This window comes from Somniosus microcephalus, chromosome 3, assembly GCF_052327205.1.
Source record: "Somniosus microcephalus isolate GS21.2 chromosome 3, FLI_Smic_1.0, whole genome shotgun sequence".
In the NCBI taxonomy this organism is placed as follows: domain Eukaryota; kingdom Metazoa; phylum Chordata; class Chondrichthyes; order Squaliformes; family Somniosidae; genus Somniosus; species Somniosus microcephalus.
The window spans coordinates 361,411,863-361,430,529 of record NC_140989.1 but is presented as its reverse complement, the minus strand read 5'-3'; the positions used below and the strand labels follow the sequence as shown (position 1 = coordinate 361,430,529).

Here is an 18,667-nt window from a genome sequence, read left to right as displayed (position 1 = left end):
GAATTGCAGCGTGCCTCTCCAGAGCCAGAATTTAGAATCACACAGCACAGGAGGCCATTCAGCCCATCGTGCCTATGTCAGCTCTCTGAAAGAGCTCTCCCAATTAGTCCCGCTTTCCTGCTCGTTCCCCACAGCCCTGCAAATATTTCTCTTTTAAGTATATACCCACTTCCACATTGAAAGTCATTATTGAATCTGCTTCCACCACCCTTTCAGGCAGTGAATTCCAGATCATAACAACTCGCTGTGTAAAAAAATATTTCTCCTCGTCTCCCTCCTGGCTCCTTTTTGCCGATTACCTTAAATCCGTGTCCTCTGGTTATCGACCCTTCCACCAGTGGAGACAGTTTCTCCTTATGTACTCTCGTGATTTTGAACGCCTCTATTAAATCTCCCCTTAACCATCTCCGCTGGAAGGAGAATGACCCCCAGCTTCTCCAGTCCACCCACCCTACGTTAACACAAAGAAAACTCTCGCGCCTCGAGGTACCTGGCTGCCAGAGGAGTATCGAGCGCTGGTCCTGCTCGTCGACGCCTTGGCCGAGCTGTGGGAGCTCTCGGTCGTCAACCCGCTGCAGCAGTTGGAGTGGCGGAAACACTTGCTGTACTCTTTGCGAACCTGCGAGTTGACAAAAAAAACGGCATGGGTTTAGCGGCATGCATTCACATGGCTTACGTGCAAAGAAGGGGGGGGGATGGAATTTTTAAAAAAAAAAGCCAGCTTGTAGATTTATTTCCTGAGGTGCCAAGATGTATTGAAACGCTGCATTCCACAAGTGGAAGGTGGGGTGGGGGTAAAGGGAAAAAAAAACAAATCTCAAATCCCACCGTTTCAATCATTCCTCGCTTGCACGCATAAAATGGCGGCTACCTAGAGCAGCGTCATATTGGAGCGGTAAAATCAGAAGCTGACGGCGGGCTGCTACTGCCGCTCAGTATGTTCGGTAACTAAGCCTTTGCAATATCTTACTATCCAACCAACTACAGGAAACTCTCGTTTAAACGGCACCTAAATTCTCTATTAACCGGCAAAATTCTCACTCCGAAAACAACACCTCAATAACTGGAAATGTCGCCAAGTCCGAGTCTCCCGCGGTGGCCGAGTTAGTCAGTGGAGGTAGTTCTCCAAACTGCCACTACTCGGCTTCTTGGCACTGTCGGAAGTCAGAACACCTCAATAACAGGAGTCTGACTCTCCCGCGCTGCCGGTTGTCTCTTCCGATCCACCATTTTTCTGTGTGTCTCCCGCGCTGCCGGTAGTTATGGATTACCCTCAACTGGCAGTACTGTACTTAATCAAGCATCTTCCACCATCCATTTAACACGAGTGCCTTGTGCATTGAGTGGTGCTGGAGTTTTGCTAAGTGGGAGAAAAATCATTTAAGTGTATTTTGTGAATTTTAGTGTGTTAAGAAGTCAATTATTTGAAGTAAGTTTAATTTTTTAAGGGTTTTTTAAACTCTTGGGCAGTTTAAACCGGAAGTGGAATCCGGGTATAAAAGGGGAGGGGCTAGTGCAGTGCACGGAGTGCCTTGTGCATTGAGTGGTGCTGGAGTTTTGCTAAGTGGGAGAGTTCGGATAAGTGGGAGGCGAGGGTGTGTTTTTTGCTCTGTTTTGTTCCCCACTCCCAGGCTTGGACAACACTGTGGAGGCGGAGCAGCGGGACGAGTCAACCAAACAGGCCCCACAGACAGTATTCAAGGAGGAGGTTGGTGATCAGCTGGTTGGTTGGTTTTCTTCCTTCTCTTCTCTTTTATACCTTTAAGTTGGTAAGTCCTTTGAATAGTGGTGTGACATTATCAACTATATCCGGGCAGGGTCTTCATAACTAATAATAAGAAATTTAATTAATTATATAGAATGGAGCAGGTGATGTGTTACTGTTGCGAGATGTGGGAGCCGGTGGTCCCCATTGAGGCTCACGGTGATTACATCTGCGACAAGTGTTTGCTGCTAGAGGAACTCAAGTTCCATGTTATGGAGCTTGAGACCGAGCTTCAGACACTGCGACACATCAGGGAGGGGGAGAAGTTCCTGGACTCTATGTTTCAGGAGATGGTCACACCTATGAAGTTAATTACTGCAGATGTAGTCCGTGGTCAGGGACAGGACGATGTGACTACGAGTGAGGAAGGTACAGGGATCCAGGATGTAGTGTTGAAGGAGACGCAGCCCTTGTTCTTGTCCAGCAGGATCAAGGTTCTTACTCCCTGTGAGGGCGGGAGCGGGGACTGCAGGGAGGATGAGCAACCTGACCACAGCACCGTGGTACAGGGGGCCATTCAAGTGGAGGGAGTAAAAAGAAATGTTGTAGTGGTAGGGGATAGTATCATTAGGGGGATAGATAGGGTTCTCTGCAGTCAAGAGCGGGAGTCCCGAAGGCTGTGTTGCCTGCCCGGTGCGAGGGTTAAGGACATCTCTTCTGGGCTGGAAAGAAACTTGGAGTGGGAGGGGGAGGATCCAGTTGTCGTGGAGCATGTTGGTACAAACGACGTAGATAGGACAAGGAAGACGGTTCTGTTAAAGGAGTATGAGCAGTTAGGGGTCAAATTAAAAAACAGAACCTCAAGGGTAATAATCTCTGGGTTATTACCTGAGCCACGAGCGAATATGGCTAGGATAAATAAAATTAAAGAGTTAAATGCGTGGCTCAAACACTGGTGTGGGAGAAATGGGTTTTGCTTCTTGGGACACTGGCACCAATACTGGGACAGGAGGGAGCTGTTCCGTTGGGATGGACTCCACTTGGCCAGTGCTGGGACTAGAGTCCTGGCGAATCATATAACTAGGGCTGTAGAGAGGGCTTTAAACTAATTAGTGGGGGGGAGGTTTCTAGAGAGCAAATAATAGAAATGACAACAGAGAAGGTCATAGACTTAGGTAGCAGTGGGGGAATTAAAAAACAGAATGTGTCAGGAAGGGACAGAAGGTACGGAGCAAAAAGTAAAGTACTAAAAAGGGAAAAAACAGGAACTAAGTGTTACAAAACATATTTGAAAGTTCTTTATCTGAATGCACGTAGCATTCGTAACAAAATGAATGAGTTAACGGCACAAATAACGACATATGGGTATGATCTTGTGGCCATTACAGAAACATGGCTGCAGGGTGACCATGACTGGGAATTAAACATACCAGGTTATTTAACAATCAGGAAGGACAGGCAGGAAGGGAGAGGAGGTGGGGTGGCTATGTTAATAAAGGAAGGAATCACTATAATACAGAGAAATGATATTGGGTCAAAGGAGCAGGATAGTGAAACAGTTTGGGTGCAGATAAGGAATAATAAGGGGAAAAAAACACTAGTGGGTGTAGTCTATAGGCCTCCGAACAGTTGCAACTCTGTTGGACGGAATATTAATCAGGAAATAGTTGAGGCTTGTAATAAGGGAACAGCTATAATTATGGGGGATTTTAATTATCATATTAACTGGACAAATCAAATTGGGCAGAGCAGCCTTGAGGATGAGTTCATTGAGTGTATTAGGGATGGGTTTCTTGAGCAGTATGTAACTGAACCGACCAGGGGGCAAGCAACCTTAGATTTGGTCCTGTGTAATGAGACAGGATTAATTAAAAATGTCCTAGTAAAGGATCCCCTTGGAATGAGTGACCATAACATGGTTGAGTTCCATATTCAATTAGAGGATGAGAAGGTTGGATCTCAAACAAGCGTGCTGAGCTTGAATAAAGGAGACTATGAAGGTATGAGAGCGGAATTGATTAGAGTGGACTGGGAAAATAGATTAAAGGGTAAGACGGTACATGATCAGTGGTGTACATTTAAGGAGTTATTTTACAACTTCCAAAAAAATATATTTCACTGAGGAAAAAAGGGTGTAAAAGAAAAGATAGCCATCCGTGGCTAAGTAAAGTAATTAAGGATAGTATCTGACTAAAAACAAGGGCATATAAGGTAGCCATATCTAGTGGGAGGATGGAAGATTGGGAAGTCTTTAAAAGACAGCAAAAAATAACTAAAAGATTGATTAAGAAAGGGAAGATAGATTATGAAAGTAAATTAGCAAAAAATATAAAAACAGACAGTAAAAGTTTCTATAGTTATATAAAAAGAAAAAAGGTGGCTAAAGTAAATGTTGGTCCCTTAGAGGATGAGACTGGGAAATTAATGGTGGGAAACATGGAGATGGCAAAAACACTGAACAATTATTTTGTATCAGTCTTTACAGTAGAGGAGACTAAGAATATCCCAACACTGGACAAACAGGGGGCTCTAGGGGGGGGGGGGGGGAACTAAATATGATTAAAATCACTAAGGAAGTAGTACTTGGTAAAATAATGGGACTCAAGGCGGATAAATCCCCTGGACCTGATGGCTTGCATCCTAGGGTCTTGAGGGAAGTAGCGGTAGGGATTGTGGATGCATTGGTAATAATTTTCCAAAACTCACTGGACTCAGCAAAGGTCCCGGCAGATTGGAAAACTGCTAATGTAACACCCTTATTTAAAAAGGGTAGTAGGCAGAAGGCTGGAAACTATAGACCTGTTAGCCTAACATCTGTGGTTGGTAAAATGTTAGAGTCCATTATTAAGGAGACAGTAACGGGACATTTGGATAAACATAATTTAATAGGACAAACTCAGCATGGTTTCATGAAGGGGAAGTCATGTTTGACAAATTTGCTGGAGTTTTTTGAGGAAGTAACATATAGGGTGGATAAAGGGGAACCAGTGGACGTAGTGTATTTAGACTTCCAAAAGGCATTTGACAAGGTGCCACACAAAAGATTATTGCTCAAGATAAAAAATCACGGGATTGGGGGTAATATTCTGGCGTGGGTCGAGGATTGGCTCTCTAACAGAAAGCAGAGTTGGGAGAAATGGTTCGTTCTCAGATTGGCAATCAGTAACTAGTGGTGTTCCGCAGGGGTCAGTGCTGGGTCCCCAACTCTTTACAATCTATAGTAACGATTTGGAGGAGGGGACTGAGTGTAACATATCAAAGTTTGCAGATGATACTAAGATGGGAGGGAAAGTAGTGAGTGAGGAGGACATAAAAAACCTGCAAAGGGACATAGACAGGCTAAGTAAGTGGGCAGAGATTTGGCAGATGGAATACAATACTGGAAAGTGTGAGGTTATGCACTTTGGCAGGAAAAATCATAGAGCAAGTTATTATCTTAATGGCAAGAAACTGGAAAGTACTGTAGTACAAAGGGATCTGGGGGTCCTGGTGCACGAAACTCAAAAAGTTAGTATGCAGGTGCAGCAAGTGATCAAGAAGGCCAATGGAATGTTGGCTTTTATTGCTAGGGGGATGGAATATAAAAACAGGGAGGTATTGCTGCAGTTGTACAAGGTATTGGTGAGACCGCACCTGGAATACTGCATACAGTTTTGGTGTCCATACTTAAGAAAAGACATACTTGCTCTCGAGTCAGTACAAAGAAGGTTCACTCGGTTAATCCCGGGGATGAGGGGGTGGTCATATGAGGAGAGGTTGAGTAGATTGGGACTCTACTCATTGGAGTTCAGAAGAATGAGAGGCGATCTTATTGAAACATACAAGATTGTGAAGGGGCTTGATCGGGTGGATGCGGTGAGGATGTTCCCAATGATGGGTGAAACTAGAACTAGGGGGCATAATCTTAAAATAAGGGGCTGCTCTTTCAAAACTGAGATGAGGAGAAACTTCTTCACTCAGAGGGTGGTAGGTTTGTGGAATTTGCTGCCCCAGAAAGCCGTGGAAGCTACATCATTAAATAAATTTAAAACAGAAATAGATAGTTTCCTAGAAGTAAAGGGAATAAAGGGTTACGGGGAGCAGGCAGGAAATTGGACATGAGTCTAGGTTCGGAATGGTCGTGGCCCTGTGGGTAGTGGAGCGGGCCCAGGGGCCGTGTAGCTTGGTTCTGCTCCTACTGTGTTCTAATTCTGTGTTAGATTTCAGGAGATGGTTTTATTCCTGTTCCTGGCTGGGGTGGAGATCGCCTTTACAGAAGGTAAGTACTGTAGAAAATATAGGGACAGAGTGATCTCCTGGAAGAATTTCGATCGCCTAGATGGGTCGGAGAGGAATTTCCCAGATTTTTTTCTCCCAAATTGGCCATTGGGTCTTTATCTGGTTTTTCGCCTCTCCCGGGAGATCACATGGGTTCGGGTGGATGCAGAGTGATAGAAGATTTGAGATTAGGATCAGATCAGCCATGATCTTATTGAATGGTGGAGCAGGCTCGAGGGGCCGATTGGCCTACTCCTGCTCCTATTTCTTATGTTCTTATGTTCTTATTCTGTAGGCGAGTACCCAATTACAGTATACGGCACATTTCTTGATTTTTTAATTTTTGTTTGTTAAAAATAGCCTCGGTAGATAACCCTCTCTGTCATCCGGAATTTTTAATCAACCGGCCCCATCCCGGTCCCGTCGGTGCCGGATACCAAAGAGTTTCCTGTATATGTCGCAAAAGAAAAGTAGCACAGTCCTGATGGCTTAAGTTTGGGCCAAGTGAATCGCACAGGGCTCCAGTCGCGGCCTTTGCCTGTTGTGGGCTCCTCCTCCTCCTCCTACACCGTCTCTCCCGTAGCACGTGAAGGCTTGGCAGTGCTTGGGTGCGCGCTGCCCGAGGCACGGGGAGGAAGCGGTTGCTCGGGGTAATGTGGAACTTTATGCGCAGTGACAGCCAGTGAGGCTGCGATAGGTGAACCAACGTAATGCTATCTGTAATCTGGCACAAATTAGCACACGACAGCAAGATACGTGGCCTGGGATACCTGCCCGATTGCTCAGCTTTCATCAGGATCCCCCCCAGAGCCCTGTCTAGCCCAGAGTCCCTTCGTTTGTTCTGCAGCAGCTGAAAGGATGCGAGAGTCAAGAGGTGAATTCAACCTCAGCTACAGTTTCAACTCCTTGAAGGAATGGGGCAGGTTCACAGTCGCGTACAGCCCACTAATCAAAGAAGGCCGTTCTCGACCACTGATCCCCCGTGGTAATCACAGTTGTCACTCCAGGCAAATGTAAAACAGTCAGGCAACATTCAGCTTAGGCCTCACCCCACCCACTGCCCCCCCCACCTCCCCTATCTCTGTAACCTCCTCCAGCCTTACAAATACTCCTCCAACTCGGGCCTCCTGTGCATCCCCCCACTTTGCCCCCTCCCTGCCTTCAGCTGCCTGGGCCCCAAGCTCTGGAATTCCCTCCCTAAACCTCTCCGCCTCGCTACCTCTCTTTCCTCCTTTAAGACGCTCCTTAAAACCTACCTCTTTGACCAAGCTTTTGGTCGCCTGTCCGAATATCTCATGCGGCTCGGTGTCAAGTTTTGCCTGATAATCGCTCCTGTGAAGCGCCTTGGGATGCTTTACTGCGTTAAAGGCGCTATATAAATGCAAGTTGTTGTTGGCCTCGGGAAGAACTGCAGATCAGCTCCCTACAGCACCTCACAGCTGCACATGGATCGAAGTTGGATTTGAACACAGAAGCTAGTTTCTGTACAACCGGCTGGGAAGGTATCACTTCCGCCATCGGTGTCGACGGTGGGAAAAATGTTGGAAAGCACTGGGGCCAGAAATTCCACAGCTCTTCCAGTGCGGTAGGGTGGGATGCAGGTGTGCTGGATGCAGCGGCCTGTGCTGCCTGTATCTGCGGGGACTTGCAAAGGGCGTAGGCCTCTGTCTGCGCCCCTCAAAAGGGCTCCCGCGTCGGAAGGGGTGGGGCAAGCGGCAAAGACTCCCTGCTTTCCTCTGTCCTGGGCCTTGTGAGAGTCTGACACCACTTTGGGGGGGAACACCAAGTCAGCAGAGATGCATCAGCCTCAGTCGGGGCTCAGTGGGCAGTTCGTCTGAGTCAGAAGGTTGTGGGTTCAAGTCCCACTCCAGAGACTTCAGCACAAAATCTAGACTGAGGGAGTGTGGCACTGTCGGAGGTGCCATCTTTCAGGTAAGATGTGAAACCGAGGCCCTGTCTGCTCTCTCAGGTGGATGTAAAAGATCACATGGCACTATTTCGATGAAGAGCAGGGGAGTTCTCCCTGGTGTCCTGGGGCCAATTTTTATCCCTCAACCAACATCACTAAAACAGATTATCTGGTCATTATTACGTTGCTGTTTGTGGGAGCTTGCTGTGTGCAAACTGACTGCTGTGTTTCCCACATTACAACAGTGACTACACTTCATTGGCGAAAAAGCGCTTGGGATGTCCTGAGGTTGTGAAAGGTGCTTTATAAATTCAATCTTTCTTTTCTTTATTTAGTGGCACATGTAGGGAGTACAGTGGGGAGGGGTCTAGGCCAGGGTTGCGACCTGAACCCCAGAGGGCTTACCACGGGCAATTTGTTTTGGGGGCTGGGGGGGGTGGGGGTGGGGGGTGGGGGTGGGGGTGGAGTTTCTTTACAAAAGGAGGGGGAGGAAGGGCTGATTTTGAGTGGTTGCAGATTGCAGCCAGTAGAATTTTGGGACCTTTATATCCGAATTTACCCCCTCCCTCCTCCCCACGCGCCATGGACTCCTGCTGGGGCGCACACCCCTGGAGTGCTGCCATGTCCCACTGGACAACCTTGACCCTTGTGCATTTGGACATCGAGTGGCGGCAGGCTATTCCACCAACGGCGGGCATCGCAGCCCGGGGGGGGGGGGGGGGGGGGGGCGCAAATCTGCCCGCACCTAAAAGACCGCACGTGTCCTCATCCAGCAGATATTTCTGGACAGCAAGTGGGGAGCGGGATCCCTGGCGGATTTTCTCCCACCCTAACAGAGGGGTGCTGGGTCTGATTCCAATGGCTTCTGGCGCTGGCCAGGGATCAGGCCTGGGACCATTGGCTTATAATGGCTTTGGTGAGCCTGGTAATTGCATTCTGCAAACTGATGTACATACTTTTGATTATCGGCAATAAATCTGACAAGACTTAATAAATGTAGCTTTAAACAGCCCCCATAAATTAGATTTCAAAGCAGATTTACAGTATCGAGGTGATTCCATAAAATATTTCACATCAATATCTGTGTGTCTGGCTCCTCATCACGTATTCTTTTTTAATGTGAAATCTAGTTATGCCGGTCTTATTGCCTAGTTAACAGCAAATTGGAATTCCCTAGTATAATGTCCTTTCATGAATTGCAAAGTATTTAGAGCGTATATCAGGACAGTCTGGACTGCCGATCATGCATAGCTGAGTTAAAGACTGCCGGTGCGCCTTGACAATACAAAGGATCCTTCCTGCAACTCAACGCGCCTCGATTAATTCGAAGGATCATTGTGTCGTGCCACCTGACGTGCCGTCCGGAGTGTGGACCCCTGCCCCCTGGCCTTTCCCCGCGTGGGGCACCCCTCGTTCCGCCCACCCGCTGGGCCGAGTGGGGGGTGGAGGGGGAAGGGCCGAGGTGGAAGGAACCTAGCAGCCTAGAGATGATCATCTAGCTCGTTCAGCAAACCAGCGCTCGACGCAATGCTCACGACAGTCCACTGTCCGCCAGTTTAAGGCGGGTGCTAACCTGCTTTTAAACGGCTAACCCCCTCTGCTAAAACAGCAGATGACGCGACGTTACGTGACTGGGTTAAATCATATCCGTGAAAATATTTACTACGAACTGGAAAAGCACACTGCTGGTGACTATAATACACTTACCCATCACCCCTGTGCTCGCTGACCTACACTGGCTCCTGGTCCTTGTGTTCAAATCCCTCCACGGCTTCGCCCCTCCCTAACTCTGTAACCACCTCCAGCCCTACGACCCTCCGAGATCTCTGCGCTACTCTAATTCTGACCTCTTGCGCATCCCCAGTTTCTTTCGCTCCACCATTGGCGGCCGTGCCTTCAGCTGCCTGGGCCCTAAGCTCTGGAATTCCCTCCCTAAACCTCTCTGCATCTCTCTTCTCCTTTTAAGTTGCTCTTTAAAACCTGCCTCTTCGTCCAAGTCTGAGAGCTTTCGTCGTTCGGATGAGATGTTAAATCGAGGCCCCTGTCTGCCCTCGCAAGTGGACGTAAAAGATCTTTTGGCACTATTCGCAGGGGAGTTCTCCCGAATCACAGAATCACAGAAACCCCACAGTGCAGATAGAGGCCATTTCGGCCCATCGAGCCTGCACCGACACATATCCCACCCGATCCCCGTAACCCCTACACCAACACATATCCCACCCTATCCCCGTAACCCCACATATTTAATCCCCCTAACACTAACGGTCAATTTATCATAGCCAATCAACCTAACCCACACATCTTTGGACTGTGGGAGGAAACCGGAGCACCCGGAGGAAACCCACGCAAACACGGGGAGAATGTGCAAACTCCACACAGACAGTCACCCGAGGCCGGATTCGAACCCGGGTCCCTGGCGCTGTGAGGCAACAGTGCTAACCACTATGCCACCGTAATGCCCCAGACCAAAATGTATCTCTCAACCAAAATCACTAAAGCAGATGAAACATCATCCACCATCTACAAGGCACAAGTCAGGAGTGTGATGGAATACTCTCCACTTGCCTGGATGAGTGCAGCTCCAACAACACTCAGGAAACTCGACACAATCCAAGACAAAGCAGCCCGCTTTAATCGGGACCCCATCCACCACCTTAAACATTCACTCCCTCCACCACCAGCGCACCGTGGCTGCAGTGTGTACCATCTACAAGATGCACTGCAGCAACTCCCAAACCCACGACCTCAGCCACCTAGAAGGACAAGGGCAGCAGACGCATGGGAACACCACCACCTCCAAGTTCCCCTCCAAGTCACACACCATCCTGACTTAGAAATATATCGCCGATCCTTCATCGTCGCTGGGTCAAAATCCTGGAACTCCCTCCCTAACAGCACTGTGGGAGTACCTTCACCACACGGACTGCAGCGGTTCAAGGTGGTGACTCACCACCACCTTCTCAAGGGCATTTAGGGATGGGCAATAAATGCTGGCCTTGAAAGAGACGCCCACATCCCGTCAATGAATAAAGAAATACATCAAATGCAATGTGATGGAATCGCACTGGGAAATGGCGATTGGTCTGCAGTTCACGTCTTCTCTGCGAAAGCCTTCGACAGAGGTCAAAGTGCACGGCCATAACACGTGATCTTCGAGACCTTTTCCAGAAAGATTTGGGTGGGGCCACGCCGAGGGCGATTTCAACCTAACCCATTAGTCGGGAAACGGGGACAAGGCTGGTTTTACACCCTCGCCCGGTTTTACTTTCCATTGAAGTCAATAACTGGGCAGGGGTGTAAAGTGGCGTTCCACCCAATCCCGTGGGATTCCTGCCCGGAGAGTTAGGTTAAAATGGCCCCCCTAATTAGTGATGGGCCAGACTGAATCATTCGGCCCATCGTACCTGTGCCGGCACTTTGAAAGAACTATCCAATTCGTCCCACTCCCCAAGCTCTTTCTTCATAGCCCTGCAAAATTATCCCCTTTTATGTTTCCCCATAGAAAGTCATTATTGGATTTGCTTCCACCACACTTTCAGGCAGTGCATTCCAGATCATAACAGCTCGCTGTGTAAAAAAATTTCTCCTCATCTCCCCTTCCGATACTTTTAAAAGTTATCTTAAATCTGTGTCCCCTAGTTACCGACCCTCCTGCCACTGGAAACAGTTTCACCCTATCTACTCGATCAAAACCCCTCACAATTTTGTACAGATGTTAATTAAGGATTACCTGCCAATGACTCTGGCAGAAAGGTCATTCTGAAAAACCCTTTACAGATCTCAAAAGCAAACTGAGAAACTGATATGAAAATAGATTGTACAACCCTAGAATCTAGTGCATAGGTTTGCAAACTGGGGTTGGAGTGAGGGCAGACGCGGGGGTCACCAGATTCCTGCCGGAGTGGGGCTGGTGCAGGATGTTTTCAGAATTCTTCAGCCCGAGCAGAGTCTCCACAAGTGTGCTAATATTTTCAAAGGGGTCCCCAAGTATCTGGAATTTTTTGAGGATGTAACTGGTAGAATAGATAAGGGAGAACCAGTGGATGTGGTGTATTTGGACTTTCAGAAGGCTTTCGATAAGGTCCCGCATAAGAGATTAGCGTGTAAAGTTAAGGCACATGGGATTGGGGGTAAGGTACTGACTTGGATAGAGAACTGGTTGGCAGAAAGGAAGCAAAGAGTTGGAATAAACGGGTCTTTTTCCGAGTGGCAGGCAGTGACTAGTGGGGTACCGCAAGGATCGGTCCTTGGACCCCAGCTATTCACAATGTATAATAATGATCTCGACAAGGGAAATAGATGTAATATCTCCAAGTTTGCAGACGGCACAAAGCTGGGTGGGCGTGTGTGCTGTGAGGAGGATGCCGAGAAACTCCAGGATGATTTGGACAGGTTGGGTGATTGGGCAGATGCATGGCAGATGCAGTATAATGTGGATAAATGCGAGGTTATCCATTTTGGTGGCAAAAACAGGAAGGCAGATTATCTGAACGGCAATAGGTTGGGAAAAGGGGAAGTGCAACGAGACCTGGGTGTCCTTGTGCACCAGTCGCTGAAGGTAAGCATGCAGGTGCAGCAGGCGGTTAAGAAGACAAATGGTATGTTGGCCTTCATAGTGAGAGGATTCGAGTACAGGAGCAAGGATGTCTTGCTGCAGTTGTACAGGGCCTTGGTGAGACCATACAACTTGAGTGTTGTGTGCAGTTTTGGTTACCTTATCTGAGGAAGGATGTTCTTGCCATGGAGGGAGTGCAGTGAAAATTTACCAGAGTGATACCTGGGATGGCAGGAATGACGTATGAAGAGAGATTGGGTCGATTGGGCTTATATTCGCTAGAGTTTAGAAGAATGAGAAGGGATCTCATTGAAACTTATAAAATTCTAACAGGACTAGACATACTAGATGCAGGAAGGATGTTCCCGATGGCGGGGGAGTCCAGAACCAGGGGTCACAGTCTAAGGATAAGGGGAAAGCCATTTAGGACAGAGATGAGGAGGAATTTCTTCACCCAGAGAGTGGTGAACCTGTGGAACTCTCTACCACACAAGGCAGTGGAGGCCAATTCATTAAATATATTCAAGAAGGGGTTAGATATATTTCTTAAGGCTAAAGGGATCAAGGGATATGGGGAGAAAGCAGGGACCGGGTACTGAGTTTGGATGATCAGCCATGATCGCATTGAATGGCGGAGCAGGCTCGAGGGGCCGAATGGCCTACTCCTGCTCCTATCTTCTATGTTTCTATGTCACTGTTCAAGGGGTCTCGGGGTGTGTGTCAAATTGACAGGGGGCTTCCCAGATGTATGCCACTATTTTCAAAGGCCTCTAGGAGTGAGCCTATATTTTCAAAGGGAGCCTGACAGTGCGTCAATATTTTCAAGGGGTTTCTGGGGGGTTGATGTGTCTACATTTCCAAGAGGTTTTAGAGCATGTGTCAGTATTTTCAAGGAGCCACCACAAGTGTGTCAATATTTTCTAGGGGTCCCGGGTGTGTGCCAATATTTTCAAGCGTCCATGAGTGTGTATGTCAATAATGTCAAGAAGTCCCCGTGTGTGTGTGTGTGTGTGTGTGTGTGTGTGTGTGTGTGTATATACACAGGTTGAGCGGTGTGTGTGTGTGTGTGTGTGTGTGTATACACAGGTTGAGCGGTGTGTGTGTGTGTGTGCACGCGCACACAGGTTGAGCGTCCAAAATCCGCTAACCTCGGGACCGAGGCCGAGCCAGTTTTCGTGTTTTTCCGGACACGCAACGTGTTTCTGATGTCCGAAGTCCGGAAATATCGCAACCTGGGCTCGGGCGTTTCCGGATTTCCGACATCAGAAACACGTTCCGAGTCTGGAAATGCCTGGGCCCAGGTTGTGATTTGACAGGGTGTCCGGATTCCGAAACATTTTACGGATTCCAGACAACCCTGCCACCAATCGTCCCGGAGTCCGGATTCCGGATTTTGGACGCTCAACCTGTATAACAATATTTATCAGGGTCTGTGGGACTGAGTCAGTATATTTCCAGGGGTGGGGGGGGGTTCCCTGCAATTATTATGTCAATATTTGCAGCCCTGCCTCAGGTAGAACAGTTTACAAAGCACTGCTCTCGTCATGGGGTTGCAGAAGGAGTCACTTACTTTTTTCTGAAGAGCACAGTGAAATATAAAAATAAACATCCCTTGGAAAGCGTTGAATATTGTGAAGAGATAGGCCATTACGACAGACTCCTTGTTGATGAATAGCAGTCCAAATGCCCAAGTCAAGCCAAGTAAACAGAGAAGAGCAAAAGCGCCCAGAACCCAAGACCTGGGAGATAAAAACAAATAAACCTGTTTAGGTTAAAGTCTATATAAGCACCGCATTAAAAGACATATCCTAATACTGTAGCAGCTTTTAATCCTTATAACTACAGCTGCCTTCTCCAGTAAGCAGATTAAGACGTGCATGATCTCTCCTTCTATAAGTTTGATTCTAACCAGGTTTCTGTCACTTTATAGCTTAAGCTTATGTGAGGGACACTTGCAATTTCCACTCTTGTTACTGACCTTCACTTTAAGCCAGTAGAGGTATATGAAAAGCTCTTGGGTTGAAATGGTAAATGTGCGATATTAGTAATCGACGCCTTTATGTGTTGGCGTGAACTGTTTGTAGCTGCTATTTGAATGAAGATGTTGACCCAAGTCAGGGTCAAAGCTTTTGTTACTAGCAGATGAGAAATTTCTAATGTAATTCACATTTTATTTTTACGCTGCTTTTGCTAAATGAAACGGTAAGCGAAATCTCAACAAGCCCACGGAACAGATGAAGCCTGAGGCCTAATTTCACGCACCAGGCCATAAACAAAATGGCCAATTTTAGTTTTAGGATTTATGATAATCCATCTCTCACACTATACACCAAGGTACAAATTTACAACTATCAGAAGTTAAGTTTGGAACAGAAGTCCTTTCTTAAAAAATGTGTTCCCGGGATGAGGGTGACGCTGGCAAGGCCGGCATTTATTGCTCATCCCTAGTTGCCCTGAGATGGTGGTGGCGGCGGTTGGGCCTTCTTGCTGAACCACTGCAGTTCGTGAGTGGAGTTAGTAGAGCTGGATTTGTCAGCACCTCTAGGATTCTTGCAACAACAAAAAAGAGAGCAGCAATATGGGAAAAGAAAAGAGAAACTCGCGCAGGGAAGGAGAGATAAAGTGATTCCGCATATTTAGCTTCGGGCTAATGCTCTTACTTGAGGTGTGGCTTATTATCCTCATAGCTAGAATGCATTATAAGCAGAAAGAGAGACAAAAATAAAAATTAGACAATATTGAATGCAAAATGAATTTTAAGTAAGCGCTTACACAATTATATTTGAAGAAATTAATGTTTTCTTTAAATATAAAAAAAAAGGCAAATGCCGGCTATGTATATCCAAATATTTCTAATATGGAAACGGTCATACACGTTTTAGAAAAGTTTAGAAAACTTACGGCCAGAATTAAAGCAGTTATTACGTTGTAAAAAAAAAATTACTCAAGCCACAAAGTATTAAATCATGCATTAACAATAGCTTTTTTTTATGCATGATTCTTTCTTACCCTGGTAAGTCTGTGTTATAGTAGCCATCGCATACACGGTAATTACTGGTGCAGATGAGAAGAAGCGAAAGGGCAAGGAAGAAAAGAGAAAGAGAGAGAGGTCCTACAGATTAGCTCTCTCTCTTCATGCAGCATGCAGTGAACGTGGTGGCGTTCACATATCCTGCCATCTAACATCAGTCTTAAACACTACAGCATCAATGAAATAATGACATTTGTTTCTAGTTTGGTGCCAACTCTCCTTTCCTCTCCCCCACCCCACCATCATTGAAACTTATAAAATTCTAACAGGACTAGACAGACTAGATGCAGGAAGGATGTTCCCGATGGCCGGGGAGTCCAGAACCAGGGGTCACAGTCTAAGGATAAGGGGTAAGCCATTTAGGACAGAGATTAGGAGGAATTTCTTCACCCAGAGAGTGGTGAACCTGTGGAATTCTCTACCACAGAAGGCAGTAGAGGCCAATTCATTAAATATATTCAAGAAGGAGTTGGATATATTTCTTAAGGCTAAAGGGATCAAGGGATATGGGGAGAAGGCAGGGACAGGGTACTGAATTTGGATGATCAGCCATGATCTCATTGAATGGCGGAGCAGGCTCGAGGGGCCGAATGGCCTACTCCTGCCCCTATCTTCTATGTTTCTACTTTCCTGAAGTGTTGACCGCTTGTTGGGCTCCTGACGCTTTTTTTTGCGTGCATACACTCAGTCGGCGAGCGTTGGCTGGCTATTTGACAGCGGCGTGCATCACAGCTCCCGGCATCAGCCCAGGAATGCTGCCTTGGCAGCAGGTGTCAACAGATAGCAAAGCAAGAGTGGGAAGGAACCCCCGACTGATTTTTATTTTTCTCCCTTCCTCCTCACCCTACTTGCCCCACAGCAGCACTAATGCGCATTTACCCCGACTGCAACCCTGGCCAGAATCGGGGTGGGGGGGGGGGGGTGCTTCTGCTCTGTATGGCTCAGTCACACAATAGCATCACCAAGTAGACCATCAGCAGAAGCTCGGCATTTTTACACTCAATTATTTTGCTACAATCAAAACGCTATGTTGTGGCCATTTGTGCGTTACAGGCTGTGTACGTGTACAATGTGAAGACAGCAAAATGCTAAGCCAGTCAAATTCTAACAGATAGGAATAAAAATTAGATCACACAGACCCTCACAAAGCATTCTTGTGTAATGTGTTTAACAAAAAAAACTTTTTTTTCAATGGTTTGCACTGGGAGAAAGGATTATATATGGGGAACCATTTTCATTCTTTCATATTAAGTGTGACAGTGAATCATACTGCACAGAAGGAGGCCATTTGGCCCATTGTGCCTGTGCCGGCTCTTTGCAAGAGCTCTCCAATTAGTGCCACTCCCCCTGCCCTTTCCCCCCATAGCCCTGCAAATTTTTCCTTTTCAAGTAGAGATCCAATTTCATTTCGAAAGTTACTGCCGAACCTGTTTCCACCACCCTTTCAGGCAGTGCATTCCAGATCGTAACAATCATTAGTTCTGCATGTCCCACATCACACCATATTGTTATAAAACAATATTTTCCATCATTATTCTATGCAAATATCACATTGCCGTACAGTTGACATGTAATGGAGAAGCTAAGCCTTTAGTTACCACAGAAACAATAAACAGCCTCTCTATCTGCCGACAAACACGCAGTTATGTCTCTTAAGAATGCCAAGATTACGAAGGGATTCTTTTCAGAATACAGGAGAAGGAAGCCATTTAGCAAAACAAACTCCATTAAATCACGGCAAACAAACATCACACTGCGTTTTTTAAAGTCCAAACGAAATGATTGCAATTCTGATAAACCTGAGCCCCCAAGCCTGAGGTTTACACCTGCTTGGCCCCTGTTCAATTCTGAAATTACCCTCTAATGCTGGCAAACATCTCTGACCTTTCGGGCGTGTTATGGAAGACTTGAACCAGTCCCGGCCATGGTTGCTGGGTGTGGGGTGGGGGGTGCGGGGGAGGGGGCGGGGAGTGGAGACTGGAAGTCGCAGAGTGCCGCCGTCTCCCTGGAAACCAGTTCCTCAATGGACAAAGAATGTTCATGGCAGAGTGACATAAGAAAACTACTAGGCACTTGGTCTGAGTATTAAACAAGGCTTTAATCAACTGTTTTTCAACATGGAGATCTAATTGTGTCCTTCATTAGTTCCTGTTAAAGAGTGTCCTGAGCAAGCTGGGCCCATGCCCGAGTATTTATACTCTCCCTGGACAGCGCCACCAGCAGGCTACCCAGTATTATTACATAAGTCATTTCCACATGAATGACAAGATTCATGTCACAGAGTTTAAGAAAAAACAACACAGTGGTTCTCTCCTCCCCCCCCCCAACCCAATTCCCACCACTTACTTGATGTTCTCCAACCTGCTCGAGTCTGGTTTCAAAGTCGGCGTGTGCTTCACCATTTTGTACACGGTGATGATCAGGAAGATGAGGTTGACCTGTCGACAAAATAAAGGATCAGTCCTGGCCTCCAAGAAAAATTAAGTCCTCCGGTGGTGATGGTGGTGGGGGGGTGGCGGGGAGTCCAGAAGAAGGGGGCATAACCTTAAAATTAGAGCTCGGCCATTCAAGGGTGAGGTCAGGAAGCACTCCTTCATACAGAGGTTAGTGGAAATCTGGAACTCTCCCCCCCCATAAAAGCCGTTGAGGCTGGGGGGGGCGGAGGGGTCAGTTGAAAATTTCAAAAATTGAGAGCAATAGATTTTTGTTCAGCAAGGGTATTAAGGGATATGGAACCAAGGCGGGGAGATGGAGTTACGATACAGATCGGCCACGATCTGATTTAACGATGAAACAGGCTCGAGGGGCTGAATGGCCGCCTCCTGTTCCCAAATGGCACTTTCCAGGGGTTTTCTTTCTCTTATTTAACTGGTGAGCAGGGTTAGATTTGAAAGAGCAAAGAAGATTTGAGCCTTCTCCCCGTGTAAGCTGGAAGGTTCCCCCCTGAGGGAAATATAAGCTTTGCATGAATTTTGACTGCATGGTTTTAATGCTGCGCTAAATCCTCAAAAGAAATATCCAACGATTGAATATTAAGTACAGCAAGGTTACAAGAGGCACTGATTCGAAACACTTATTTTGCCTTTCAAATCAACATTCCCAGAAACAAAGCATTCAAAGCCAGTTACAGGAAACTTTGGTTTATCCGGAGGTTGTATGTCCGGAAACCTCGATCTACCGACAGAAATCAGGAGCCGTTTTGTTAGGTTT

At 46.9% G+C, this 18,667-nt stretch overlaps 1 protein-coding gene across 1 annotated transcript in view; it reads right to left on the bottom strand.

Moving 5' to 3' along the window:
* adgrl2a (adhesion G protein-coupled receptor L2a) overlaps positions 1 to 18,667 on the bottom strand; it is a 777,020-nt gene that overhangs the window by 22,524 nt on the left and 735,829 nt on the right. Inside the window, exons 18-20 of the mRNA XM_085983501.1 lie at positions 17,804 to 17,895; positions 13,997 to 14,165; positions 491 to 619 (exon numbers count right to left, since the gene is read on the bottom strand). Of these exons, the coding sequence (XP_085839627.1) occupies positions 491 to 619; positions 13,997 to 14,165; positions 17,804 to 17,895 (390 nt within the window). The remainder of the gene's footprint in view (positions 1 to 490; positions 620 to 13,996; positions 14,166 to 17,803; positions 17,896 to 18,667) is intronic.